This window comes from Oryx dammah, unplaced genomic scaffold (assembly GCF_014754425.2).
Source record: "Oryx dammah isolate SB20612 unplaced genomic scaffold, SCBI_Odam_1.1 HiC_scaffold_6, whole genome shotgun sequence".
In the NCBI taxonomy this organism is placed as follows: domain Eukaryota; kingdom Metazoa; phylum Chordata; class Mammalia; order Artiodactyla; family Bovidae; genus Oryx; species Oryx dammah.
Window position 1 is genome coordinate 9,184,494 of NW_024070190.1, and position 15,124 is coordinate 9,199,617.

The 15,124-nt window shown below is 39.1% G+C and overlaps 1 protein-coding gene across 1 annotated transcript in view; it reads left to right on the top strand.

The window, feature by feature from the left end:
* Positions 1-11,499: 11,499 nt before the first annotated feature.
* Positions 11,500-15,124, top strand: part of PCNX2 (pecanex 2) — a 314,554-nt gene continuing 310,929 nt past the window's right edge. The window contains exon 1 of the mRNA XM_040242736.1: positions 11,500-11,710. Within this exon, the coding sequence (XP_040098670.1) occupies positions 11,558-11,710 (153 nt within the window). The 5' untranslated portion in view covers positions 11,500-11,557. The remainder of the gene's footprint in view (positions 11,711-15,124) is intronic.

A 15,124-nucleotide genomic window follows, 5' to 3' on the forward strand; every position in this document is an offset into this window, starting at 1 on the left:
CTGCCGTGCTGTGGTTCATGGGGTCACAAAGAGTTGGACACGACTGAGTGACTGAACTGAACTGAACACTTGGAAAATGGTGTGTGTGTGAAATGTTTTACCAATGTGGTATAATTTGGTATAATAGCAAGAGTCTCTCAACCGTCCTGGGTTCCAGTCTTGACTTTGTCATTACTTATTACATGATTGAATGTTCTTACATTGTCTGTGCAAAATTGTAGAACGATAGCATCTGCCCCATGGAGGTGTTTTGAAGATTCATTTAACTAGTATATTGGAGTATAACACTTAACTAGTGCTAATAAATGTTAGCTCTTATTATTTTAATATTGATTACTATTCACAAAGGAGACATCAGAATACAAAATTCAACAGAAAACATATTTATCCTTTTTTTTTGGCTCCCATTTGGTATATTTTTCTATGCCAAAGATCAACGTCATCTGCTAAGAAAAATTGAAAAATATTCACAAGGTGGTTAGAATTAAAAGTTAGCATGGTAATTTCCAAGGCTTTGGAGCATATACCATCACAACACATAGTTTTTTGAGTCAGCCAAATTATACATACGTGCAACTAATTTTTATTACTATTATCATTTATTATCAACTTTTACTGTGTTGCTACCAGTATTCTTGCTATTGTTCATCATGAACCATGCCACTATAATGTCAAATAATAATAGAGATGTAATAGTGGTAGGACAGAATATACAGAACAACTAGGTTCATCATTCAACATCTTTTTTTTTTTTTTTTTGGAGTTTCAGGCAGCAATCTAGGTGAACGACACAAAGAAAGTTCTTTTTTATCATGGAGCCCATAGTAAATTTGTTTGGTTGGACTAGATCTTAGTTGCGGCATGCAAACTCTTCGCTGAGGAGGGTGGGATCTAGTTCTCTAACCAGGGGTTGAACCTGGGCCCCCTGCCTTGGCTGTGCAGGCAGGGTCTTAGCCAGTGAACCTGCAGGGAAGCCCTCATGGAGTTTATATTTTAAAAGCGTAGATAGAAAATAGAATAAGTAAGCAAATTACACTGTATATTAGAATTTGATACATTTATTATATAAAAATAAAAAGCAAGAAAAGATAGCTCAGAAATTGGGGGTGGGGGGGAAGGTGGAGGGAGCTGGGGCATACTGTGGTGGTCAACAGTGTAGACAAGGTGGCCTCATTGAGAAGGGGAGATTTGAGCTGAGACTTGGAGGAGAGAAAGGAATGGGATATTATCTGGAGAAAGATTAAGTGAGCAGATACCAGAAAGGAGTTCACACTGTGCTTGGACTTCCCCATTGTGGAAAAGGCCCAACTCATGACCTCCATGGTTTTCTTTTCTTAAGACTACTTTTTAAAAAATTGAAATATAGTTGATTTACAATTGTGTTAATTTCTGCTGTACAGCAAAGTGATTCAGTTATACATGTATTATATACATATATATATACATACACACACACATATATATATACATTCTTTTCATTATGGTTTATCACAGGATATTAAATATAGTTCCCTCGTTGTTTAACAATTCTGTATGTTGAGATTGTAAATGAACCTTTCCTGAGTCTAGCTCCCTGGCTTCCTTTTCATAAGTTTAAAGATGCAGGGTTAAATGAATGATAATGACATTGGTGATGATGGGTCAGAAATAATGATGCTTGCTTTCATGTTTTCTAAGTGTTGATGCTTTGAACTGAGTCTCTGTGTCAGGTTGCTGTTTATTCTCAAAGTTTCAGTTGGCTTTCAGCTTTAGACCGAGTCATCGTGATTTTTAGAATTTCTGTAACTTTAATCACTGGACAAGACTGGCGCCGTGCCTGTCTGCGCTTACAGTTACAAATTCCAGTCAGAGCTGCTCAGATGCACAATGAACTACTTCACTGAATAATGCAACAATGTAAAAATCTGAGTGGTTTCAGAAAGTCAAGGCCTTTTTAAATTCTTGACGATATCCCTTCTAAAGGAAAGCTACAAAACTCACAACCTTGGACCTGAGATAGAAAGGTCGCCATTCTACCGAGTTGCTTTTTGAGTACGTTTTGTCCTATCAGACTTAGTTTCTTTTATTTGTAATTTGCTGGACTCTTTTCAAATATAATGACTGATTCTTAACAAACTGCTAGAAATACCAAACAGAGGATGCTGAGGACAAAGATGATTTTAAAAAGAGAGAAAGAGCAACTCATCCTCCTAATATTGCAGTGAATAAACCACAGAGAATGAGTTTATACTTGCTATGTTTAGTTTTGATTAAGTGCCAGCAGCTTGCTAGTTATGTCACAAAATATACAGTAAGTTCATGTTCTTGATCAGAATGTCTGATTCTTAGATTCATGGCTCAGAGATTCATGGGTCTGTTTATATCAGCTGATTTTTCTAATCTGGACAAATCTACTCTGCCCGTGTTCTTTTGTGGTATTCATTTTATGAAAAGAATCGTTTTCCTGCACATCAAATCTCCTTTGGGAGTATGGGAGTGGAAGCTTCCTAAAACAGACTGAGACATACAATAAATTTACACCACTGACCTTTTTAGAGACCTTAAGCTTTTGTTTCAACTGCCCAATTTTTTAAAGTACACATAAAATTAGAATACTAAGATACTCACTTAAGAATAGGATGAATACCATGAGAATTAATGATAACAAAATTAGACAGCTCTTTTGAAATTCTTAGAAAGAAAACTAAATCCAAGAATTTTTTTCCCTAAATTACTGCTTTGGGCATACACTAATTCAGTCCTGATCTATGTGGTTCAGGGTTCTCTCATGAAGTAACCACTTTCTTTCAGTCTTTTTATTTTTAAAAATTAAAAAAGATTTTGGCCTTGTAGCATGTTGGACGTTAGTTCCCTGTCTAGGGCTGGACCGCTTGCCCTGCGGCAGTGGAAGCGTGGAGTCTTAGCCATTGGCCTGCCAGGGAAGGCCCCTCTCAGCCTTTTACATTTCTGCAGAAGTTTCTTCAGAACTCTTAAATGAACCCAGCTGACCTGTCTTCCTTTAAACACAAAGGTGGTGCATCCCAGGTGTAGCTACCCTGTTTCCATCCGTTCCTGCTGTCCCCCTTTCTCCTGCCTCGGTGTGAGTTCTAATCTCTGTAAGAAGTTTTCAGGGCCCAAAGCCAGAGCATCTGCGTCATCATGTGGATTTCCTGATTTTCTGGGTGTTATTGTTACCTTCAAGGGTTAGTTGTATCATCCTGAAGGAACTGGTGAGTGTGAAGTTCTGTGAAAACTGAAGTGTGTCCTGTAAATGTCAAGCATTGTTTGTGCTTGCTACTTACCCACAGGATTATTTGACGTCTTCCTGATCTTCTCTCGAGTCACTTGATTAAGCTAAGGGTTCAATGAGGGAAACCTTTCAGGGAATATCTATTTCAAGGAGCATTGTCTTATCTAATAACGCTCTTGAGCAAACTGGTTTTTCTACAACAGTAAGAATATCATTAAAAAAACCCTTCAAATCCTCAGTCTCTCAAAGATCTGAAATTTAACATGTTAAAAAAATATTAACACATCATGATATATTCAACACATAGAATCTGAGCCTCAGCTTCCTCTTATGCCAGATACTGATTTTTCCTTAATATTAAGTTTGGTACTGGAAACTTTATTTTTCCTACCTTTGATGGATTCTAAGTCTGCTTTTTCAAGTGAAACTAATATTCTTTTTAAAAAAAAATTATTTATTTTAATTAGGGGCTAATTACTTTATAATATTGTAGTGGGTTTTGCCATATATTGACATGAATCTATATTCTTCTAATATTCTTCTACTAATATTCTTCTAGCAGTTTATTATTCCCTTGACTGACTGCCCCGTTGTTAAATATTTTCCATGCTTAGAATCTACCTGGAAAGAACCTTGAAAAATCTTCAGTGTATTCACGTGTTCTAATTATTCATTTTTGCATACACATTTTTAATTCTTTATTGACTCTGTTACAGTATTGCCTGTTATATGTTTTAGTATTTTGGTCATGAGGCATGTGGGATCAGAGCTGCCTGACCAACAACTGCACCCATACTGCCTGCATTGGAAGGCAAAGTCTGAACCGCTGGACCACCAGGAAGTTCCTGAGTATATATTAAAAATTTTTTCTTACTGTAACTGAGACTGAACATCATTTCAGGCATCTGAGTCATTTGAATTACCCTTTATGTGAACTGTTCTTTCCTTTTGTTCATTTTTGGTTGACCTTATTTCTTGTTGATATTTAGGAGGTCTGTGCCTATTAAATGACTTATCAATATACGTGTACCTACATGTACATATATTGATATGTGTATCAAGATATGTGTACCTTATCGACTATGAGGTACACATATTTTTACTAGTATGTCTAGACTTTTTCTCTCTGCATAATTTTTTTTGCCAAATACTTTTATTTATTTATTTAACTGAAGTATAGTTGACTTACAATGTTGTGTTAATGTCTATCGTACAGCAAAGTGATTCAGTTACACGTATACATATGTTCTTTTTTATGTTCTTTTCCATTCTGGTTTATCTCTGTGATTTTTTTAATGAAGTTTTTAAAATTTTCTTTTTCTTTAAACTTCTATATAGTTGAAGCTTTTTTCCTTTATGGAGTCTAGGTCATAGTAGAAAAGTATCCCTTAATTATTGAAACTGATTTTCCAAAAGTTTTCTCTTAACATCTTCCTCTGTCCCCCCTCCATCCTTCTATCTCTGACATTTCTGTTTACCTGTGCCCCAGGACCACAATACTACATTGTCAGCTAGGACTAATCCTCCTCACTAATATTTGTTTCCAGAATTTTCCTGGCAATTCTACTTACTTATCTATACAGAACACAAATTAATCTCATTTGTGTAAGCAGCCCAGAGATCAAGAAAGAGAACATCAGTAGAAACCTAGAAACCTCCTATCCTGACATCATAAATTAGGTTTACCTCTTTTTAAAGTTATTACACATGAAATCAGGATGTGCACATATTCTTTTGAGATATTTGTGTTCAATTAGCTTATATTTGTAAGATTTATCCATGTTGTGTGTATTTTTAGTTTGTTCCTTTGGGTTTCCTAAATTTGGATTTAGGAATTGGGATTGGGATTTAGGAATTAGGAATCCTAAATTGGGATTTCCTAAATAGGGATGCAAATTAATTCACCCAAAATTTGTAACATTGAAATCTTCCAGGCTCACAATTTTCTGTTAGGTCTTTTTATTTCCTTTGGTGGTAGTGGTTGTTTAGCTGCTAAGTTGTACCTAACTCTTGTGACCCCATGGACTATAGCCCATCAGGCTCCTCTGTCCATGGGATTCTCCAGGCAAGAATACTGGAGTGGGTTGCCATTTTTTTCTCCAGGGGATCTTTCCCATGCAGGACTCAAACCCAGGTCTCCTGCACTGCAGGCAGATTCTTTACCGACTGAGCTATGAAGGAATCCATGGTTGGTTTCCTTTGGTAGCCTTTAAAGTTTTCATCGTGTGATATCTTCTCTAAGACATTGACCAGTGTTCCCAGATTATACCAAGTAATGGTTTTCATAATGGACATCCTAAATTTACCTCCTTTAATGGCACCCTTTAGGGGCTGAATCATCTTTGTTTTCCTGGAATGAGCCTGCCTTTGCTTTTAATGTGGTGCTATATTCAGGTTGCTAATGTATAATTTGGATTTTTGCATCCATATTCATAATTGTGATTAGCTACGGTTACAATATTTTATTTAATTTTTGGAATATATGTTATGTTACCTTCATATAAAGGATTCGAAAATGTCTTTCTTCTTTTTCAGTGTTATGAAACAGTTTAATTATACTGGAATTACCTGTCTCATAAAGTTTGAACAAATCTGCTGTGCAACAGTTTGGGTTTTGTGCTTCTTGAATGTGTACCATTTCATAATATTCTCTATTAATTCCATAAGGTCATTTTTTGCTTTAGATTTTCTCTCTTCTGGGCTGAGATTTGGTAATTTTATTTTCCTAGATAATTACCTATTTCACCTGGGTTCCCACATTTATTTAAATATTCTTCAGCAAAATATTCTCATATGATTATTTTAATTTCTTTCTTTCTATTTTCTTTGCTTTAAATTTCTTTTTGCCTAGTTATGTTTTCTACTTTTGTTTCTATTCAGGAGAGCCATTGATTTATCTACTTTATTGTCCTCCCCCCAAAAAACTTTTGTGTTTTTGTATTTATTTACTAATTCTATTGCTTTTCTCTTTTCTAATGATTAATTTCTGCATTTATACTCATTTATACCTTCTATCTGCTTTCCTTGAGTTTGTTGTTGTTTTTCTTGATTTCTATGCTTAATTTATTTTCATTGTTTCTTATATTGGCTAGGGCAGGCTAAGCTGCAGTAGCAAATGGATCCCCCAATTTTGGTGACCTAATGCAACAGAAATTAATTTATTTCAATTGTAATCTATTTCCAAGTAAGAAGAAGTTATTTAGGCTGGTGAATCAGCTACATGCTGAAGCTACTCAGGGCTCTGGTGTTCTGCTTGGAAATAATTCAATTATTTTTTGCTAAATGGACCCAGAACAGTCCATATGCACACATATTCTTTTCTTTTCCAGTTTCTTTCTTTGGAACCATAATTCCAGTAGCTATTGGTAGGTTATCTGAGTCCTTGAAGAGGACATTGTTACCAAAAAAATGTATAACTGCATAACTTGGGTCTCCATCTTTCCAGTCTGTAAGATGTTTCCTTGCAATGACAACTCTTAGGTTTTATTACATTTGTATACTATTTCAAGCTAACAGTTTCTGTGTTAGAGTCGTTTTGCTATAGTAAAAATAGACTCCTAAAACTTATTCACTTAACAAAGTGAAAATGTGTATGTTGCATGTTAGAACAATACTAGGGAGGAATTCCTGCTTTATGCAGTTGTCTTTATTCTTTAAAATATTTATTTGCTTTATTTATTCGGCTGTGCTGGGTCTTAGTTGCAGCATGTGGGATCTCTCATCTTCATTGCGGCATGCAGGATCGTTACTCGAGGCATGCGAACTCTTTTAAAAACAATGTTTATTAATTATTTATATTATTTATTTTGGGCTGAATCAGGTTTTAGTTGAGACACACAGGTTTAGTTGTCCTGTGGCATGTGGGATCTTAGATCCCCGACCACGGATAGAACCCTCCTTTGGTAAGTGGATTCTTAACCACTGGACCACAGGGGAAGTCCTGGCATGTGAACTCTTAGTTGTGGCCCGTGATCCCTGATCAGGGATTAGACCTGGGCCTCCTACATTGAGAGTTTTAGCCACTGAACCACCAGGGAAATCCCTATGGAAGTCCCCTTTTATTCTCATAAAAGCAGCTATGAGAATAGAGGGGTTATAAAGGAGAATATATTTATATGTTTTTAATATATACTTGGGTAGATACCTTTACTGGTGCTCATTGTTTCTTTGTGTGGATTGGAGTTGCTGTCCAGTGTCTTTTCATTTCAGCCCAAAATATCCTTTTATCTTTCTATAGGGTTCTTGCCTGGAGAATCCCAGGGACGGGGGAGCCTGGTGGGCTGCTGTCTAGGGGTTGCACAGAGTCAGACACGACTGAAGTGACTTAGCAGCAGCAGCAGCAGCAGCAGCAGCAGGGTTCTGTAGGGTGGATCACTGAGCTTGGAAAGGAAGGAGAGATGGGAGTAGCTCCTATTAAAATGTCACAGACCCTACTGTCTTACCTAAGTTCAATAATTTGTCTTGTGGATGATCTGAAGTTCAGTCTATGGTTTGGTTAACTTTCATGGTACTGAAATGGTTGCTTTTGATTGCTTTGCCTGTATTTTCATTGTGGTTTTGTGTGTGTGTGTGTGTGTGTGTGTGTGTGTGTGTGGCAGAGTGAGTTCACCAAGGTCCTGCTCTGGAGATGTCAGTTGCCCTAGGAGCTATCTTCCTGTTCACTTTTCTGTCGTTTTGGGCCATAGGGGCATGATGCACCCTTTTAATGTTTATAGGTAAACATTATTTCTCTTTTATTTCTGTAAAGTTTTAAATTAGAGTTTAGAATATACTTTGGGTGCTATTACTTCTGTTCTTTGGGGACACTAATTGGTATATAAGGTTAAAAACTGATTTAGATAAATAATGGCCACCCACAGTGGTCTTCAGAAGACATGAACAAACTAAGCAGGGGAATGTAGAAGTATCATTTTGGAGGCAAGCTTAGTCTTGCTTTGAAGTGTCTGCACTAGGCTATAGTTTACTTCCTTTGATGCAGTGCTCTGGTGCCACCCAGTGTTACAGATGAGTAAAGGCCACTCTGCCCTTTTTTCAATAACGACAGTAATAATAATTGGTGTTTTCTACTCTATAATATGCAATTAAAAAGACAAAAAAAATGTGTTTTATATGTTTACTCTTATGCATAACTAGACATATTTGGGAAAATCTCAAGTTATCTTGGAGTGAAGAGTTAGTATTCTATTCATTAGGAATTTCTCCTAAATGCAGTCTTGTTGTCCTTATTTCCATACTTCTCCATGCATACTGTCTGAGGGTTAGCCTATTTTTTCTCTGCTCTCTCCAAATTCTTTATGGATACTCTAAGAAATCCCTGAATATAAATAATCTTCACTTTACCTCCAACTTTGACACAAAAGTACCTAAGCCCTGCCTGCACTCCTCTGTGCTCCTTCTATATATGTGTCCTCCACGTCCTGGTATTATTCTTTCTACTGCAAAATTTTACCACCATTAGAAATATCTTACTTCATATGACCTCTTAAAATAAAAGGCTTACAGGTTTATGACTTTCAAGGTAATATAAAAAGTTTCAACAATAAAAGATAATCCATTCAAACCAGTCAATCCTAAAGGAAATCAGTCCTGAATATTCATTGGAAGGACTGATGCTGAAGCTGAAGCTCCAATACTTTGGTCACCTGACGTGAAGAGCTGACTCATTGGAAAAGACGCTGATGTTGGGAAAGATTGAAGGTGGGAGGAGAAGGGGACAACAGAGGATGAGATGGTTGGATGGCATCACTGACTTGATGGACATGAATTTGAGTAAACTCTGGGAGTTGGTGATGGAGGGAATCCTAGTGTGCTGCAGCCCATGGGGTCTCAAAGAGTCAGACACGACTGAGCGACTGAACTGAACTGATTCAAAAGAAGCCAAGGAAGAGATGAAGGAGGCAGCCACTCCAGAGTGATAGGTGGCAGGTTTAATAAGCAAGGGAACTTATATACGAGGCTTGTCTTGGGTGGCTACAAGACAGGCAGATTGCCACAACTTCCTGCCAGAAACTTAGGAGTTTACAGAGAGGCCATAATGTATACAGTCTAGATGGTCTCAACCACATATTATTCTCTCAAGGCTGCATCCTTGAAGTGGCTCCTAGCATAGGAACAGTGGGCAGAACATACACTTCAACAGTCTGCCTTTCAATTTGTGCACCTCCATGGGTTTCCTGGATGGCTCAGCGGGTAAAGAATCTGCCCGCATTGTAGGAGACACAGGAGACATGGGTTCAATCCCTGGGTTGGAAAGACCCCCCCTGGAGAAGGAAATGGCTACCCACTCCAGTATGCTGGCCTGGAAAATCCCATGAGCACAGGAGCTTGCTGGGTTACAGTCTATGCGGTTGCAAAGAGTCAAACATGACTGAGCAACTAACACACAAGCAAGCAACAGCAGATGTACATTCAGTCCTATTAAATGTGCACACAGCACACTTAATTCCAAGTCTTTGTTGATTTGTCTGTCTCCTCTTGTAGTGTGTGAACGCCATGGTAGTGACTATATATATATTTTTTATACTTGCTTTCTCTGTCTTCAGCAAAATGCCTGGCACACAGAAGGTGCTCATTAAATATTTTGATGAATCGGGCATGAATGAATAAAGGCACTTCTTCAGTGCAGGAATAGATCTGTTGCATGGCTATTCCTCCTAGACTAAAGCACATGAGATGATCCTTTAATGTGGATCTTTCCTGTGGAGTTGATTGACTGATTTATTTATTAAACATTTATAGAGAGCCTGATAGGTTTCAAGTAAGGAGTCCATATAAAAACAAGTATAGTATCCTCTGAGTCTATGAGAAAATGATTTTTCCAGTACAGAAAGCAGCATTAGTACGTTTTGGTTAGTCATTCCTGCAGATGAATGCTGAATAGATTAAGGCGTGGTTAAAACTGAAGGTTTACATATCAGTGTGAGTTTGGACTTTCACGTCCCAGACCTGCTCCTCAGGATGGCCCTTGCCTTGTTTCATTCCTGCACAGGGAAGCTGTGTGCCTGTCCTGGGCCTGCCTACGGCAGCCATGCACTAAAGCTGCTGCAGACCAGAGCATAGCCAGGGCATGCACAGGTGCGCATGTCAGGTGAAGTAAGCAGGAGGCAGAAAAGGCATGTTCTGAGGCTTGGCACCTTCTAATCCTTGTTCTTCTCCAAAGATTCTAACTCACACAAGGCTTCCTCTACTCGTTCCTAAGGAAAACAAATTCCCTTTTATCTCCAGCTTCCCAAAACTTGTTCTCATCAACAATATGAAGCTCATTACTTTAGGTTATCAATTACTAATGATGAGGGCTTCCTGCCTGTATTCTAAGAAAGCAAGTTTCTCTTAATTTCTTTCCTGTCCAAAGCCTGCTTTCAGAAGAGAATCTGAAATTTCTCTACTATAAAAGGTCAAAGATTATTAGTTCAGTGATACCTTTCTAGTGGATCTTCCTCTCTAAATAGTATACCCAATGGATGCCTGAGATTATGTTCTAGGAAATGTAAAAAGACAAGCAAACAGAGGCTTCTGAAATTATTCCCCAAAGGTGGTTATCTTCTTTATCTGTCAAGGTGGACAAAGTGGGGGGTGGGTGGGGAGGAAAAAAAATCAGGGAGGAAAAAGCTCAGTGTCAAGGGCAGAGGTAGAGTTTAGCTAAAAGAACGTCTGAGGTCAGCGGTTAATTAAGGAGAACGAAACCATGTAGGCAGTGCTCAGAGGAAGAAATTACATTGAGTGATGTGTGACAGGAGCTGGAGTTACATAACTATTTTGGTGCAGGCTGCAAAAAAAGGAACTTGTCCTGGTTTACCTCTTCTGCATTAGAACATCTTTGATTTTTAAGCCTTTCACATTCCCTGTAGAAAGATGGGGACGAGAAGGAGGGGAAAGTGGGCAGAGGCAAAAAAAAAAAAAAAGAGGCTGGAGGGGCTCCAAAATTCTTCTTCCCCCGCCTCCTCCCCCACCCCCCGTGCCCGCCGCAACCGCGCACCTCGCCTCCCCCGCCACCGGGACAGCGATGCAGGGACTCTGGGCGGGCGCCGGGTGGAGCCTCTGGCGCATCCTCAGAGCAGCCGCCTCTGAGCACCATGGGAAAATCCTTCCTCCCTCGGACATGGCGCCCACCTGCCCGGTGGCAGCAGCCGGCTCCGGCGCCGCGATTCGCGGGTCCGGGCAGAAAGGCAGTTGGAGTTTCGGTCGTGGGGCGGAAGGAGCTGGAGGGGGCGGGGGCGGGGAGGGTGGCGGTGCCGCCGCCCGAAGGCCCGCGTGTTAAAGCTGAGCGCGTCCGGGCGGCGGGCGGCGGGCGGCCGGCGGCGCGGCGCGTGCTGGCCCCGGCGCGCAGGCATGGGGTCCCAGGTGCCGCAGCTGCTCCGGCAGGGCGTGTGGGCCGCGCTCACCGGGGGCTGGTATCACGACCCCGATCAGAGCAAGTTCACCAACAGCTGCCACCTCTACCTGTGGCTGTTCCTGCTCCTGCTGCCCCTGGCTCTGCACCTGGTGAGTGGGGGCTGGGGGGCCAGTCAAGCCTTGGAGAAGCCTGCGAGTCTGCCTTCAGGATGGAAAGGATTGACCGTGATTCCTAAGAGCTGGAATGGAGAAAGTCTTCAGGAATTTGGTACAGACAAAGTACAGGGAAAGGATCATGGAGGGACTCCCCCGGCAGAAGTAGAAAGGACTTTGGGGGCTCTGGGACTCATTAAGAATTGATGCTAACTGTTCCGATGAGTCAGACTCTGCTTGTCACTGTGCAGTGTATAACCGATATTATATGTGAACAGCCCCAGGCCCCTTGGCTGGGTAGCTTAGGACAATATTTAGTGTGAGATGCTGTGCATGATAGCCAGAAGGCAAATGAAATGTTAAAGGCAAAGCTGTTTCGGTTGTTAATATGTTACCCTTTTCTTCCCTTACCTGTTTTGCTTTGGGAAGGCAGGTTCAATGATCAATTACTCCATTTGCAGTTTCCACACCACTCTGTAAAGAAATCTGTAGAAAAAAGTAATGATGAAGAAATCTAATGTAATTTATTTGACCCTTTACTGAGGTTACACAGTTGAGTGCTTGCTGAATAACTGCATAGATGACCTTCATAGGTAAACAAACCCAATTGAAACAGTGTTTAACCCTCTTTGAAAAGCTCTACAAATAAGGTCATGTGAGATGTGTTTGGAATTGAATTTTGATATGCCTATTGAAGGACTTAATTTCTAAAACATAACTTGATCATGTTCTCCACAGCAAAAATCCTCAGTGAGTTTGCATGGCTGACAGAGTCCCATTTTGCCATTAGAGGTTGTCTGTGATTTCATTCCTATTTACTCTTTCTGGTAGTTTATCCATGGGATCAGAATTCTGGCTCTGAAATCAGGCTGACTACATTAAATTCTGGGTTCACTCCTTACCAGTTCTGTGAGCAAGTTACTTTTACTTTACCTGATTAAAAAACTTTTATCCTTAAAATGAGAAAAATAACAGAACAGTGTTGTTTTGGGGCCTATATCAACATGTAAAACTATCCATTCTTCTGGCTTTTGACCTGGGATTGGACGCAGACCTGGTGTAAATTTCTGTTTGGCTACTTATGAGTTGTTTGACCTGTTCTTGGCCTTAATCTAAATCTTAGTTTGTCACCCTTAAAATAGATGTGATAATGACCATTTCATGGGAAGAATAAATAACATTTCATGTAAAAAACACTTAATAAAATGGCTGATCCTTGGAGACCCTTTAATAAATTTGTTTCCTTTTCTTATGTGACCTTATCCTTCATGTTTTCATGGCATAGAGTTCCCCATGTTTTCTCTTTGCCTAGAGGGGCAGCACAGGGGTGAGATGAGCCAAACTTGGGTTCAGTTCTGGTTCTTCTGCTCACTGGTTGTGTGAGCTTGCTCTTCCTGGTTTGTGTACCCAATAGTAGCAGCCTTACAGGGTTCATAGGAGGAGTGAATTAATTAATGAATACAGGACTGCATGAATTAGTTAACAGTTGATTGAATGAATGAATCAAACTACTTCTCAGTACTGTTTTTTTTCCACATCATTCACTTGCCAAAATCTGTCCATTCTTCAAAACCCAGTGGAATGGCCATTTCTGTCTAGGTATCCTTGTTTCCACTCATCTAATTTCTTTTCTTTTTAATTTCTTTTCTCTCCTGCCTCAATACCATTCTCTATTTACTGTCAGTACTGTGGGATATTCTGAATTCTGTACTTAGTTGTTGGAACATGTATTTTAGCTCTACTCATGGGTTGTGAGCTTTTTGAGGACATGGGTTTTGATTTTGTTAGTTCATCTTGGTTTTCCTTGTTGTACCTAGCAGAGTGCCCTGTATTTGGTTAACAGTGATCTCATACATAATAAACTGGTGGAAATAAAATCAACCTTCCTGTCCTTCTGTTCCAGTCAGTATTAGGTTGTCTTTCTCACAGCACATTCTGAGCATTTCCTGATAATGAAAGCAATACATACTTCACTTCTAACCCCACTCCTCAGCAACAACCAAATTAATGTTTAATATAATTCCTGCAGATTTTTTTTAAATGAATATGGGCTCCTTTTTGCATAACTCCTTTTAAGATTTGATGTATGCGTATGATCAGAACCCTTAATTTCTACCTAATTATGCTTCATTGAGTAGCTTGATTTCTACTTTATATTTGTGGATAAGAAATTGTCCTTAGCTAAATTTCTCTTTAATGATATTTCAAAGTAAGTGTTGGCTAAATCTCAAGAGTTTAGAAATCAAAAAAGTGATACCTTAAATACTTTTGTATCGGGTTTTCTGGATCAAACCAGTTATACTGAAATTTTTATGTCTCTATGCCATTGTGCTTTTAATCATTACAGAATCATTTAATGTGAATGCATTCATTATATTGCTGTTTTCTAATAAGAATAAGATAGCCTATCTTATGAAAAAAGTGCAGGTAGTCCTTTTCTTGCTCTGGTCTTCTGAAAATTAATTTAGAAATGAAAGATCCTTTTTCCCCAGTGGAGGATTCTGTTCTCTGGGTTTTGATGCCTAAATATATTTTTCTGCACTTCAGTGCTGTCTGAGATTGTCACCATCCTTCTCTGTTTGTTCCACTTATGAGAACTTAGTCCAGAAAGATCCCTGGCTGCTTGCTGACAGCAGAGACATATAAAGTTCTGTTATTTAAGGGAAACTGAACGTTTCTGGGCTTTTCACAATTTCTTTAAACATGCTTAGTCAAGACTGTTGCTCTGTAAGAAGAATCCACCCTTTAGTTTAATGGGGACTTTGAATAGGTAAATGCAGTTTTTGTTATTAATTATCAAAGCAAACTGATCTCTAAGCCCCAGCATTTATTTAGGTCTAGGTGGAAAATAGGCTATTTATTAGCATTCATAAACTATGTATTTTCAAGAAATGCTCAAAATACATACCTAAAAACAAAGGTCATTTTAGAGTGTTTGAAAAGAGCTTTACTTTGATTTATTATCAGCTTAATTTTAGTTTGGGCAAGCTGAAAGATCCATTTTCTCATTTATCACATGTGTTATTTTATTTATTCTTTGAAGATTCATGTAGAGCTTTAAAATGGGAATACCCTGGGGATGATTCTGACCCAGAATAAGTTCTGGCAGCACCAGACTAGTGTCAAAAGATGTCCCTGCCCTATTACTTATCAATTGTGGGATTTTGTGCAAGTCTCTTGACTTCTCTGGGCCTCAGTTTTCTCATCTTAAAATGGGGATTTCTTTTTTTTTTAAGATTAAGCCACTGAGATCCAGAGGGCATAGATTACTTGCCCAAGGACATCTAGATAATTGGTAGTAAAATTCAGAATTTTAGCTGAGGTCCTGTTGTCTCCAAGTCTTTGGCCTTGTCATAGCACTGTGTTACCTGACCTGATATACTGATATACAAGAGAGGATTTGAACTCCCT